Source organism: Syngnathoides biaculeatus, chromosome 3 (genome assembly GCF_019802595.1).
Source record: "Syngnathoides biaculeatus isolate LvHL_M chromosome 3, ASM1980259v1, whole genome shotgun sequence".
Classification (NCBI taxonomy): Eukaryota; Metazoa; Chordata; class Actinopteri; order Syngnathiformes; family Syngnathidae; genus Syngnathoides; species Syngnathoides biaculeatus.
In genome coordinates, this window is record NC_084642.1 from 26,433,049 (window position 1) to 26,448,749 (window position 15,701).

Here is a 15,701-nt window from a genome sequence, read left to right on the forward strand (position 1 = left end):
ATCGATGGTAATTTCAGTCTTTGAATTTATCCCAAGCAATGCCCTTTAAAATATTATTTATATGTCCATTATTAGGTCATAAATGGCTTCATTGATGCATGAAAATCTTGATAAGTTTTCTCCTTCTAAAGTAGCTGTGTTTTTTGGGCTGAGTTAGCAATGGTGCAAATGAGGGTAAAGCAAGGTCAGTGCTGACTCAAGAATTAAGTTAACGGCAAAGGTGCACTAAGTATTGATGAGGAAGCGCAGAATGATTAGTAGCGTCTTCACTAAGATTGCATGCTGTGCCCGTTACTGCTTCTTTCACAAGGGCAGTTGAACAATTAAGCGTCAAGCAGCATTTTTCTTTTTCATCTATTAATCTTCTTGGACTGTTTTCAGTTTATCAGCAGCAACATGCCTTGTTTGTCGCTGTTATCGAAACCAAATGGTTGAATACTGTCTGTCAATATGTTCAGTTTAACTGTTTGATGGCTGTGTTTGAAATGTCAAGTTTGTTTGGGAAGTATATACGCCAGAAGCACCACTTTTCATTTGCTCCTGGGGCTAAACTGCCACGGCTGTAGATTGTGTTCATAACTACTGTATACACAAGATGTGTTGTTTTGCTGCTCCCATTTGATGCAGAAATACTTTCCTATGAACTCATTTGGCTTGTGTTCTGGTTACCATTTTACATTTAAAACAAAATGGTACTTCATTGTGTACTCATAAATAAAAGACATTGATTAGAGGGGTCATCACTTTCCCTCTTTTAATGAAATTGACATATTCATGGGTGTAAGGATAACTAAAGTAGTATAACGCTACGTACCCATTGGATGTGCTTTGGCCGTTTCACGTGGCGTGATTGTATAGTCTGAGAGATGTGAATCTCTGCGGGACGGTGGGAATGCAGCGGATGACGTGGTGCGGATGATGCGGAAATTCGCAAATCCGCATCTTTGAAGCCAGGACAGCTGAACTTTTGCTGGAAGTAATGTTGTCTGTGCCTCGTGGAGGGGAAGTCCCGCCCCTTGGCGAGCTTACAGCGCTGATGAAGCAGGTTCACTTTCAATGTGTCCAAATGTGTCACCTGGGCAAACTCAAGCAAAGGACGCATGGTGAAGCGTTCTTTCGCATCCATTGGGTAGGTAGCATCAATCATCATCCATCCATTTTCTGTACTGCTTATCCTCATCAGGGTTGTGGGCTTGTTGGAGGATATCCCGGTTATCTTCGGATGACAGGCAGTTCACAGCCCGAACTGTTCGCTACCCAATCGCACTCACATACATACAAACAACAAATCACACTCACGTTCCTGCCTATGGGCAATTTAGAGTATTCAGTTAACCTAACACGCAGGTTTAGGGCTGTAGGAGGAAATCGGAGTACCCGGAGAAACGTAATGCAGGCTCTGGGAGAACGTGTAAACTCCAAAGAGGCAGGGCCAGGATTTGAACGCGGGTCCTCAGAACAGTGAGGCAGCTGTGCTAACAGAGTTGCACACCATGCTGCAGCAAATTATAAGTCATCGCCACATAGAAATCAAAAGTATATTTTATATGGTTTTTGTTCCCAAAGAAACTGTAAGTCACTAAAAATGAAGTTTTTGAAAACTACAGTACTGTACACACGAAAAAATAGAGAATTTCTTATTTTTCTTGTGAAAAGTTTATGATCAGTTCTCTTGTTGCAACTGTACAGCCTTGTAAAACTTGTATGCAGTACAATTTACTGCCATCTTTTGGTTTTATTGCCATTCATACACAGAATGCACTGTCGTTTATGACCTCCTAGGCACGGAGCTCAAAAGAGACATTTGTTGTCAACGTATTCTTATCGGCCTGTGGCCGCAGAGGCAAAACACAAGAGATAAACTGATGGGCTGGCTGGCCTATGCGTTTGAATTGCTGCTTTGAGATGCAGGATTAATCTGGAGAAAACGCCGCTTTGCTGGGTGTAACTGAGTCACATAAGGTACAAACGTTGATCACACGATTAAAAACAAACAAAAACAACAACAGCCAAAAAAAAAAAACAAACAAAAAGAAATTAATGTGAATTGCAGTACACATTGATCAAATACACTTCAGTAACAGCTCCGGGCCCCAAGTTATCCCCAGGGCTATGGCATAGACGCTACGCCTGTCTGAGCATCGCTTCACAATCGATCTGGAAGAGGCGTACTAACCTCTGTCCCGGCCAAACGCAGGCCCACTGCCCCGACAGAACCTTCGCTTCGCCAAACTCCCGTCCTGGCCCGCGACAGCTGCCACCAGCAAGCCGCAAAAGACGACTCAGGCCACCACTTTCCTTCCAAGATCTGATCCAGTGAATTTAAGCTTATTGTATTAGTAATTCTCTTCAGTTTTTTAGTTAGAGTTTTCTAAAGTTGAAGATCACAGGTGAAGGAAAAATTACAGGGGGAGGGACATAGGGAGTAATTACAGTCCCAAAAATGAAATGATAGGTACACACCATACAAATACAATCACTGCAAAAATACATTTTCACATTTGAACACTTACATACTTCCTTCTCTTCAAATGAAATTTCCACATTTCAAATTAAAACATTACAGAGGCTGTTTAAAAAATAATAATGGTCTTGGAATAATGCTAAGTGGGGGGAAAAGTAGCTATGATTCTCATGAATGTTTTATTTATTGTTACTTGGCTGTTGCCTTTAAGAGTGTTTCTGACTTGACTCAAATTTTTTTGCACGATAGGAAAGAAATGATTACTTGTAGGCATTATCTAATTTCCAATACTATAACTAAAAAGCAAGAAAAAAAAGGGGTTTTGGTTCTCCTACGTAGGAAACTTCGCCCACTTCTACTGTCAACCTTCCTGAAATAGTCTTTTTGCAGCCCCGTGAGCTTTCCCATGATACAGCAATAGTAATCATACAGTGAGCTTAATACTGTAATAAAACCAAACCTAGAGATCTAAATATTGTTACATCTTTTTTGATCAACAATATAGTACTGCAACAGTTGACATAGTGGTAGACTAAGTTAAAAGAACATGATATACCCCCAATACCGAAACAGATTATTTTCATTTTCATGGTGCATACGAATGTTAAATTGAGGATGTGTTGATCAAGGTTTTTGTTTTTTTTGCCTGGCAGATTTGTGTGATTGATTATTCAGTTTGTGAATAGATGCAATAGAGTTAAATCAGATTATGCAAACGTGTTTTGTCATGTCTAGTAAACAAAGTATTATGAAAAAGACTGTATATTATGTTGACACTTTTGAGCCATTTTGATTTATGCAGAATTCAGTTTAGCCCCTAATTGGATTCTTCATGGAACATAAAATACCCCCTCTAATATTTTGTTTGAGTGTGTGTTTGTACTAAATACTGTAAATTGGAGGGAGTGGTACAGAGAAAAATCACGAATTTAAGGGGATTCTCTCATAGGTCTTCTGCATTTTATGATTTCTACAGAAGTTGATTCTCAAGACAATAATGACAGGCTTTGTTGACCAACTCCAAGACTTAATTCTGTTTATCCCTCAAGTGTTTTCTTTTCATATAGTTGAAAGGTAATTTGGTCTCTGAAATTAAATGTCAAACATTATTACAAAGGATAGATGCACTTCCATGAAAACAGTTCAATAATGTTGTCTTTCCAAGCACAAATATATTTTGCTTAAACGTGACCAAAGTAGTCATTTTTGATCAGAGAAAAAGAGTGTCAGATTTTTCCCCATGAGTATCCATCTAAAGGACTATTTATGTTGCGGCAAGTGTGGTTTGAAGGAAGTCAGCAATAATGTCTACTGCAGTATGTGTTGTCATGTCCCTATTAATGTTGGTACAAATACGTACAAATAAAATTCATCCCACGTGTGGACTTGTGGATAACCTCCTTATCTTTGAACATATGGATGAGGTGTTTTGCCAGTTAGCGCGTGGTAAACTGTGTCAACTTTAATTTGCATACAATTTTGAAGGCCTCAGGACCACATGCTGAAGCCATTTATTTTTCCATTCTGTGATTTAGTTTCTTATATATAGGATTTCTTGAATGTCACATATATATATATTGTGTTTTTTATATTATTATTTTTTCAAAGCCATTTTTTCTTAAAAAAACAAACGAATATATATATATATTTTTTTTTAATTCAAATATTATTATGCGTAGTATGAAACAAGCTTACTTCAATTGCTAATACGTGAAGTTCAAAGCGAAATTATATTCACACAGATAAAGACAATACACAGCATCATAATTTTTCAAAAATAGTTTAAACTACTAAATAAACAGTATTGATGGGACATGCTAAAGTCAAGCAATGCAGTAACAGAGTAGAGTAATAGAGTAATTTCAAAATGAGGACAATTATTATATAATTTCATTGACTGTGTCCTACACATACTTGTACAAGTTATTCATATGTGTATGGTACTTTAGTATAGTTAAATATTCTCAAGGACAAAGATGGTTTCATCTGGATGAATAAACGCTTTTCTATTCACTTTTATCAGCAACATTAATTAAATCGGTGTGAACTCATTTGGGACAGGTTGGACAGTTCTGAGGTTATTTGGAAGATCAGCAGACAGAAGACCCTGACGACTTTCAGTAAACTTAAACCAATTGATTGATTTGAGATGTGTACGACCCACTAATTAGATTTGATCACTTACAATTGCTCTGAATTGTCAGGCAATCAATGTAGTCTAATTAGTGCCTAGTGTCCCTCGCCTCTTGTTTTCTGTAAATCTTTTATCATCTTTTTACTGTGCTGTTTTACTCTCCTCTTGTTTATTAATCCCCCATCCCCATCACTCCCCCCCATACACACACACGCACACATGTGGCGTGGTTTATTTGTGCTAACCTCAATTTCTCTGTGTTTTATCCTTTACCAAGTCTCCCTGATTTGGCATGCTTGCCTACTTTGACAGTTTTCCAAAAGGAATAAACAAGGGCCCCCTTGGTAGAAGCAACCTCTCTCTCTCTCTCTCTCTCTCTCTCTCTCTCTCTCTCTGAACACACACAAGCTCTGGCTAAGTGACAATGTTGTGGTTTGATTTGAATCCACTTTCAAAAGTGCTCCTGCAGACAATAAATTATTATAGCCTGCAGAGTAGATGGTAGGTGAAGGTTTAACCTTTTTCTTTGAATTAACGATCACAGTTCAGTCCTGTGTAAAAGAACAGAAGAAACAAAAGTAGTTAGCATTTACTCTACTCACTGACCATTCCTCCGACGTCTTGAACTCACACACTTCTGTATACGGTGAAAATAACCAAAATGCAGCAACATAGCCCAAGAGTGAAATAACAGTCTGATGTGCTTGTTCCATTTGTCTCAATTGTTCCTCTGTCTGCTTGGTCAGTCTTAGGGCCTCAATGGGAATAGAGAATGGAGTGCAGCTTTTTACACTTACTAAGCCTCACTGTATTCAGTATCCATCTGACCCCCGTGCCCTTGCTGCAGACACTAGAAACCACATGTCATTTAGAGCAACACGCTTCTGCAGTTCTCGACTGTAGCTGCAAACAACTTCAATTCCCCCCATACCCTTGAGAAGTACAATGGCCAAGAGCCACTGTTTTCGTAGAAGATATTACTTGTTGTAGGTGTTCATTTATTTGCGCATCATTTATTGTGTAATCATTGCCAACTTGGTATTGAGCCATTAATGGAAAAATGTCCCTGCAGTGAAAGGGTTACACAGAATAGAAATCCCTGTAAGAGATGGAGGTTTAAGATTGACCCAGACTCGCGTTAGCAAGAAACAGTTTTTTATGTAATGCTTTGTGTACTTTGTGTTGGCTCAAGTTGCTACAGTTCCAGACCAAAGGCTACCAATTTCTGTTAACAGCCTTCCATCCTGATCAGATTCAGGTTGAGTCATATCACACTGAGGATGAGTCCCTGGATGGCTAAAAAAGTTCATCATTTTTTTGCAAAACTTCACACTGTTATCATTTCAATGCCAAACAATTTCAAACATCCATTCTGCCTTCAATGTCCAACCATTGATATATTGTATGAGTGCTTTGTCGGAGTAATTCCTGTGGAGGAATGGAGTGTTCTGCGTAGTTTTAAACGTGTTAGCGTAAGTATGGAAAGTTCAAAGTATTGAGGTTTCCGCTCTGACCTTCAAACGCTCTTTTTTTCACACGGAGCCACCACAGAGATTGAAATATGCTATTGACTGTGAGCCAAGCTGTGCATATGAAAAACCTTAGCAAGCGAGACACTGAATGTTTCACTGCTATCAGTTCAAGACCAGTTACCGGTATTTGTGTTACTGTGATGAATTTTCACGAGTGCAGTTAGATAATTACACAATTTTTACAAACCCCTACAATCACATTCGTATGTTCTTCTCCATCTAAATCTACACCCATCCCTTTTGATTGCTTTTAAACTTGTTTTCATTCTTAATATGGGCGACAGGTGTTTCTCTAAAGGCCAGTCAGCACTGCAGGATAAAAGTGACCTTTTATATCAGTTGACATGATTAAAAACCCTAAAATAGCACACTTCCCTATAATTAATGGAAGAGCGTGGCAGCCCTTCCAAGTCTACAATATTGAGCAGTAGTGAGTTTCGAGTTTCCAAGTTATTTACTCTATGTTATTTGGTTTCTACGAATGAAGGTATCCACTGCAGTAAGGGCATCGTGTGTTCTTGGGCGTGTTGTTCCTGTTGAACCCCATCGCGTTGAACCCCCCGTCACCCAAGCCTGACCTCCACCTACTATGTGAATGATCAGGTTGCCTACACCCAGCCGATCAAAACACTGCATGTATATCCACATTCAGATGTCCCAACAACACAGTGGGTGGCTGTGCATCTGGTACCTGGGCCTTTAATGGACATTTACCCAACTCCACCCACCTTTTAATGCCACCTCTATCAAGCCACAGTAATAGAGACCATCATTACTATGCAAAAAGTCAATGGAGGCTAAACTCAAACATTACACATTCTGCAGCCAGGAGAATTGCTACAAAATGAAGAGAATGGATTCTTGGGAATAAATTAACACGATTAAAATGAACAAATATTAGAATGTAGTCCGTTAACGTAGGTCGGTGCTTCTGACAGTCTTTAGCCTAGCAGATAAGCCTTGGTGGCTTTCATTGTTCCCCACTGCATCTACGAGATGTATAAATAATGAATGGAAAACAAGGTGTGAAATCAGTTTTTGCATAGAGATGGTTTAAAAAATATAGTATAAATGAGGATTACTTTGTTTCAATGCGCTTACTGGTTGTGATTAAGCTCAATATCCTACTACATTTCAGATTTCACATCTTGCTGTCTGTCGGATTTGCTGTTCTTCACAGTGATGTCATTTATCATCGCTAAATTTTCCAATTTATACATGCAATGAAATCCTAAAAAGTTCTCTTGTCTTCACCCAGTCTTTCTTTTTACACCATTTTCCAATATTGATCATCACGCGCAGATATTATTTCACAGTAGGATTGGGTTCTATTCTGTCCAGTACATACCTTTTTTTTCTTCTTTTTCCCCCTCAGACGGACAGTTTCCCCACTGAGCCTAATTATATGGGAAGTAGACAACAGTTTGTTCAGAGGTAGGTGAAGGGTTCTCTAACTATCACTGTATATCATACCTTATTTTTCTTTGCTCTGTTCATCCCACCGTAGCCCTGCAACAATACATATTTATGAGTCACAAATGACATAAACTCTCATTCATTGCACACGGGATGAATACGGGTCTTATGAATCGATAATTATTTTTTAAGCATTCAGTAGTGCCAATGCTCTTTCATTGTTTGTCTTTCTCTAGCAGTTCCACATTTAAAGACCCAGAACGAGCGAGCCTCCGAGACAGCGGCCATGGTGACAGTGACCAGGCTGACAGTGACCAGGACACCAACAAAGGCTCCTGCTGTGACATGTCTGCAAAGGAAGCGCTTAAATTGAAAGCTACAGGCGTTAGGCCGCCTCCGTTGGAACAAGGTGAGTTGTGCTTCAAATTTTTAATCCCGCATCAACTGCAAGGTTCCCTGCAACCAAATGACTACCAACCAGCTCTCTCAGCCATTGTTATATGTAATAACTGTTGTGCAACCAGGGTCTCTGACTGGACGCAGTTCAGTTTTCATTATCTGCTTCTTAATTTTCTTTTACCTTTTCTGCACATTTTCCATTCAGTGTGTGTGATGTGAGCATTCGATACACATCTCCAATTTATCAAAGACGACAAGCCCATTATGTTTTTATAAGCCCAACTACTTCAGCCTCTCCATTTAGTCCCTCAACCCTGAATGCACATCTCTGAAATTTTGATAATGGAACATGGAAAATAACTTAGTGAGCAGCAAGCAATGTGGTGGTGAAATGTGGTGATGAAATATGAATAATTATTCTAAGCGCTGTGGGTCGGGCAGATTACACATGACATGTGTTGAACAATAACTCCCTAGATATGAGTTGTTGGAGTACTCCTCACTGGAGCCAGCTTGTGTTATTCCTACATGTTTAGAAACGCCAGAAAAGCTGGGGTAAAAAAAGACTTAAAGATCCTTTATAACACAGGTTGTGTGCTAATGCCTCACTATAGCTGCAAAACAGGCTTGTACCTCAGTGTAAGTCATTACCTGCTTGGAAAAATAGATATTCCCAGAGAAACCCGATCATGTCATTATAGCAAGTAGTAATCTTTCTAACGGGATTCTGAACTACAGTACAGTATGGTGAACATGGATTCTTTTTAATGGTGCTATTAATCCAAGGAACAGAAGGGCGGTTTTACTCCTTGTGGAAGGACAATGGCAATTTGTGGAAGATTGTATTGCAATACATCTGATGAGATAGTTATTTTTCTTCATTTCCATTGATATTGCAACTACAGTGAAAATCTACACGTTGACAAAAGAAATTGGTCATTTACCGCCATGTGTTCAAAATTGATTATGTTCCCTTTTTGTCTGTGATGAACCAAAATAAGATGAGGACATATGACAACAGATACTTGTACTTGTTTAGTCAATAAAATCTGCCCCACCTCTGCTTGTTCGGTGCTTTTGGATTCAAGATCCAACCTCAACTGCCTCACCCAGCTTGCTTTGTGTTGTACTAAATACTCTTGAGGCACTTCAATAAGACATTGCTGGCCTCATGCACCAACCAAACACGAGTGCTACAAGTCTCTAACCTGCTTTTCAGTCCACACTGCACTTCCAGTTATTATCCTCCTCTGCTATCCTTCGCCTCCATGACTTTCACCCCTTGTTTAGGGAAATTGCTAGATGTGAGATTAGACAGTTAACTTGCTGCAGCTGTCTCTGTTTAGCCAATAACATGATCTTATCCAAGGTGTGTGTGTGCATGTCGGGGGTTAAGGTAGTGAAAGTAAGACCAAGGTACAAAAACAGTCTTGAGCAGCGAGCAAAATGATCACCCCGGTTGTGTTCAGGCAAACTATTTCTTTTCGAGCAGGCACACTTACTGTATAAAACAAGCAAATCAATATAATGGCAACAGTGGGTGCCTCCTGGTGTTGTGGTGGTAACTGTAAAATAATACCTTGGCTTACTTTATTTCATTTCCTGACCAAGCTTTTTACTCAGTTTTCCAGAATTAAAATTAATTTCATTAAAAAAAGTGTTAGACGTCTTTATAAAGAATAATGATGCTCTATTGTGCAAACCCACATTACAAAAAACATTGGGACAATGTGTAAAGCGTAAATAAAAACAGAATACAATGATTTGCATTTCATTTCATTTGAATTTCATTCATTCTCAGCCTTTATTCAATTGAATGCATTACAAAGACAATATATTTAATGTTCAAAGTGATACATTTGGGTTTCTTGTTTTAAATTTTCACTCAAATATACAAAGCTGGCATGTGGACATGTTTACCACTATGTTACATCACCTTTCCTTTTAAGCATTTGGGAACTGAGGACTTTAATTGTTGAAGCTTTGTAGGTGGTCTTTCCCATTCTTGCTTGATATATAACTTCAGTTGCTCGGTAGTCCGTGTTGTCTCATGTCATATTTTGCACGTCATAATACGTCACACATTTTCAATTAGAGACAGTGATCTGAACATTTGTAGTACCTTCACAGAAACCAAGCCATGGGTACTGACACACCCCCATACCACCACAGATGCTGGCTTTTGAGCTCAACGCTGATAACAGTTTCGATGATCATTTTCCTTTATGGCCCAGAAAACATGACATTCATGATTTCCCAAAACAATTTCAAATGTAGAGTCTTGAGATCACATCACAAATTTCTACTTTAGTCAGTCTCAGAAGAGTTTAGGCCCAGTGAACCTGGCGGTGTCACTGATTGTTGTTTACAGTACGGCTTTCATTTTGAACGGTACAGCTTTAATTTGCATTCGTAGACATAGAGTAGTGACTAGCTTTGTTAACTGAAAATAGTATTCTGAAGTGTTCCTGAACACATGTGGCAATGATGCTGGTTTTTAATCCAGTGCTGCATGAGGAATCAAAGGTCAACTTTCACGGATTTTTGGTTTTCCCTGTGGTAGTTTTTTTGGCATCTGTTGCAAGCATCAAATTCAAAGTGAGAGAATATTTGCATTCTTCATCAGTTAAATGTTAAATATCTTATCTTAGTGTATTCAATTGAATATAAGTTGAAAGGATTTGCAAATCACTGTATTTTGTTTTTATTTATGTTTTACTCATCATCCCAATTTAATTGGAATTGGGGTTTGTAACGTAGATAAAAAGGTGTAGTAAATAAAATCCAAGAAAAAGTAAAGAAAAGACAGTTTTATAAAGACTAATGAAGCTGAAAGTCACACACAATGTAATATTGGTGTTCTAATGTGTGCCTCTAAATGGTGTAGCCATGTGAATACGTGACGTCAGGTAAGCTGATTCATCGACGGTCAGCCATTTACCATGCCATCAGTTCAGTGGGAGTGTCTTCTCCATGCTCCTTTTGAGTGTTTTAATTTTGTATCTGTGTTTTTGACTGCGTTTTCTATTGAATAAAAGGCCGAATGCTCATTGGGGACCATTTGGCTCCATTTTTCCCCCAGTTTACTCAAGCAGTGGCATATATGAAGGTTACTTTTTGTTAAAACTTACAAGTAGGGTTATGCTCTACAGTATAGATTTTGAGCATCATAATTTTTAATTTGCGCAATAGTCACATCGTAAGGGTTTGCGACGTAGGTGTGCTGCATTGTTATGTAGTGAATCAACTCTGATGTTAATAAATGACCAGCAGATGGACTTGCTAACCCAAAATGTCATTTTTTTCCCTAATATCGTCCAGACATACTCCTAACACACACACAAAAAAAAAAAACAACTTACCAAAGACTCATAATTTGGGGCACTTTTAATTCATGGTATCACTATACAAATAACACCATTGTACAATTAGTCATTTGTACCTTTTGAAACCTTGTGTATCATAACAGGTGTAAATCGGTGACCTCTTGTCACCACCCCGTCATGTTACACCTGCCAAGATACTCCAAAACGAAAAAGTCTGAAAGGTTGAACAACTGTAGTGTGCAAAACATGTCTCCAATACCCAGGCCAATATAAGTTTACAGCCATATAAATTGGGTTTTCTTTCATGAATATTTCCAACGATCCAATCTATTTTCTACATTGCGTGTCCTCATTAGGTTCTTGGGTGAGCTTTAACTTATCCTACCAGACTTTCAGTGAAATGCAGCCTCCACCCCAAACTGGTCAATCACAGTGCACATATAGACAAATAACTCATACTTTGAGTTGACCTAAAATGCACGTTTTGGAGATTTGGGTGTTGAAGCTTGGGCACCAGGGGGCAACCCACACAAGCACGGGCATAACATGCAAACAAATGGGCCTGATCTGAGATTCAAACCAAGAATTCCTCAACTGTGAAGCAGATATGCTACCCATTGTCTTCCCTGTGTTGCCTCATGAATATTTCTCCTCATCAATATTCCTCCAGATGTACCCTTATAATCTGGAGATCACAGCTCATTTTCAAAATTGATTAATTAGCCCTGCAAAATTGGTAGCAATGTATTAATTAGCTTAAATTTATCTGATGCATTTTTTTTTTGCCAGTTATAATTAGAGAATAATTGATGGGCCAACATGCTTTTAACAGACGTGGGTACAGTCTTGCTTGGCTCCAGCAGTAGTGTGGCTCCTAGTGTTTTTCTTGCCTCTGTGGAAATGACTGCCCAAGAGGCTATCACAAACAGACAGGCAGCAGTGGTTTAGCGAGATTTTACCCAATGATAGCTCTCTTCAAGGAAATTATGAGAGAGGAATGAGAGGAGAGGAGGAGTTGGGAGGGACAGAGGCAGTGTGACTATATCAGAGGAACCTATCCTAATTAGCTATGATGGTAGTATGATAATCAAACTGCCTCAGGCTGCATTTTAAAAGCATGTTTGAGAAAGAGAGAATGGATGTGAGCAAGGTGACAAAACAATGGCTTCCTGGATAGTGTAAGGGAAGACAGTGTGATATGTGCACCTAAAACCGAGCACAGGATGTGCAATGAAATCGACTTAACAGTGTTATTTATGGCCAGGGTGAATAATTTCCCTCCCCTACACTCTCTTCTCAGCTTGTGAATAGTTAAAATAAGAGAAATGTCATGCTTTGCCAATGGATCTCACTTGTACCAATACGCAGTCTATGATGTGAAGAAGACGCACTGTGGTATTTAATTCATGATGGACAAAAAAAATGCTAATTGCATGTTATATTGTAGTCGGTCATCATTTCTTAGATCATATAATGCAAGGATTCTTTTGAGGTACAATTTGTGGTGTAAAGTTCTCATAATCTTGATGCATGTGTGGCATATACTGTATCTAAAGTGTTTGAAATGTGTGAATATCTTACAGCATGTTGTAAGAAATCAAGTGTGTTGAGCCTGTGGCTCTGTTGGCAAACTTCGATGTGAATTTAGCTAAATCAGACCGTCATTATGAAAACATTCATAAAATTACTGTATGATGGGAGGCTCCTGATCTGAACATAAAGTAAAGGTGATGCTCATGGGGAATCTCGGCAGCATTACTAAAGAGAAATCTATTGATTAGCTTCATTTCAATTTTGGCATTATGCTGGCACCAGATGACTGTTTTCTCAAAATGTTATCAGAATTCATTCAGCAGCTGCTGGTATGTACAGTATCAGACTCCAGACTGGGGGTGTCAAACTCATTTCAATTCCAAGCCACATTGGAGCTATGATTACCCACAGAAGGCCAGCTATAACAGTGATATAATATAAATGTATAAAGTGATCATGGTACCATTACATAACAGACCATTTCACCAACAAACAAATGGATAACATGTTTTGAAATCCCAAGTCATTGATAATGAGGGACAATGCTGATAACAAGCTAAACATTTATATTACATTTCAACAGTGGTTGTCTAACAAAGACATTCGCCTGTAACATCTTGATGCATCAAATAATCACAATTTTAAAAATGGAAAAAAAGAAAGAAAAATGGAAATTGGAAATAAATAAATAAAACAAATGTTTCCCGTGTTTTACTCTGGTGTGTGCAGCCAGGTCAACGTTGACAAAAGAAAGCTGTTCTCAATTGCCTTACCTGAATAAATAAAGGCTGGTTACAATAAATACATAAATATAGGCAGCACACTGGGCAACTGGCAAAAGTGCCTGCTTCACAGTTTTGAAGATGGGGTTTAAATGCCACCCACCCCCCCGTGTGGAGTTTGCATGTTCTCTCCGTGCTTGCGTGGTTTTCTCCGGGCACTCCGGTTTCCTCCCACATCCCAAAAACATACGTTAATTGGGGCCTCTAAAAAGCTCTTAAGTGTGATTGTGAGTACGAGTGGTTGTTTGTTTCTATGTGCCCTCCGATTGGCTGGCAACCAGGTCAGGGTGTACCCCGCCTCCTGCCCGATGATAGCTGGGATAGCACTCCAGCACACAGGACCCTTCTGAGGATGAGTGGCTTAAAAAATAGATGGATAGATGGAAAAAATAAATAAGTAGAATGAAAGAAAAGATAAAGTAAACAGACATATTAGCTTTCCACTCACAAGTGGTTTGGAATGAATTTAAAGCAGTCCTTTGAGCCTGTAAAGGACAGGCACCATCAAGTGGTTTATTTGCAGCCTGGACGGGAAATTTTAACAAGCCTCAAGCACTTTTAATACATACTGGAATAGTAGGTCCTATACTACTGCATATAAATGCTTACAGTAGCTGTTGAAATGTAAATGCCAATCGCTACAGTTATGTCTTTTGGTCCTGTCTGATTTTACATCAAGAGGCATCTTAAAAGCATGATTTCTTTTGTTGTAGTCAGTGAGTGGCAAACCTGGATGATGCCATTTAATTTGACGTGTTACCAGGAACATACAGCACAGTTATCAAACAATGCTGACACACTCGTCTGATCGATCACTCAAACACTATCACTATTCTACTCCTCAAGAAACCTGGAATTTTCTCTACAGCCGATTTGAATAGAGCCAGTGCCTCTCGTTCCTGTCTTCTGAATTTGCCATGGTGCCAACTTTTCTTCTTGTGTTTTGTTTATAGGCAGTTGGCAAACAGTTTAAGGCACATTACTTCCACCTGGGTTGGAGTGCAGATACTTCAATAAACTCAGGCATTCGTAGTATGACCGGACACGCCGAACCATAACATTCGTACCTTAACTGTTGGGAACAAGTAAAAGTACATTTAGATCCCTGTTAAACATACAGTTCATCATTACATGTAGTTGTTGGAATTAGTCAGTCCCCTGGGGCTTGTTTCTCTTCGCTGAGTTGGTGCAGTTATGAGGTATTTTTTAATTTATATTGTTCCTTTTGCCTTTTTAAAGACCCTCTCCAAATATGTTTTTTTTAACTCATTTTTGCTAGCTTGTGGGCTTTGTTTTTTCCCAAACGATTGAAACAGAATTTTAACATATGCTCAGGTGTATGCACCTGATTTTCAAAATAAAACTTTTGACAGTCTGATTTCCAATAACTTAGTCTTTGTTCTGACTGATTATGCCTTGGCACCCACGGGAATAGCCCCATCCTCTTCTCCCCCAGTCTCTTCCCCACACACGCAGCGCACTCCTATTTGGCTTGCTGCTGCGCAGCAAGACCAAGAAGCCCCATTTGACCCAGCCATCCTCCCACTTAGCCCGCTGCCTCATCACCAAGCACTGAGGTTCTCAAGCCCTTTTTCCCACTCTGGTCATTAAAAAAAAAGAAAAAAAAGAATCATGATTTGTTTTGTCTCTCTGTATCCTGTATCAAATTGGTTGCCACCAGTGTTTGGGAAACCCTGCTTGAGACCAAAGGTAATAAGACTATACTCTTACATGACCATTTTGGAAATTGTGAACTGTAAGCCTTGACTTGTGCAGCTTTTTTGCAAATTATTTCTAAATATGTTAAGTAAATCTGGCAATATTTGTGTCAGGTACAGTGGCGTCAATAAGCTCACGATTGTTTAACAGTCTTAGAATGTCAATTATTTCATTGGACTCGTGTTAAGACATTCAGTCATTCAGTCTTTGTTTTGGCAGCCCTTAATTTTTACACCAGCTTTATCTGTTTGTAATGTGCAGTGTTTAGGATCGCAAAGATGAATGTGGCTAATCCAGTTCCTTCCCACAGTCCATTGTATTTGTCTGTTTCATATAGGAGTCTAAAAAACCACTTGGTGTGAATGTGAAAATGAATAGTAGTCTTCCTCTATCTGT

At 39.0% G+C, this 15,701-nt stretch overlaps 1 protein-coding gene across 3 annotated transcripts in view; it reads left to right on the forward strand.

The window, feature by feature from the left end:
- pcdh17 (protocadherin 17) overlaps positions 1 to 15,701 on the forward strand; it is a 57,810-nt gene that overhangs the window by 12,171 nt on the left and 29,938 nt on the right. For 2 of the 3 annotated variants that reach the window (XM_061815085.1, XM_061815087.1), the window contains exons 3-4: positions 7,506 to 7,564; positions 7,783 to 7,955. In XM_061815085.1, the coding sequence (XP_061671069.1) occupies positions 7,506 to 7,564; positions 7,783 to 7,955 (232 nt within the window). The remainder of the gene's footprint in view (positions 1 to 7,505; positions 7,565 to 7,782; positions 7,956 to 15,701) is intronic. The other variant, XM_061815086.1, reaches the window with a different exon arrangement.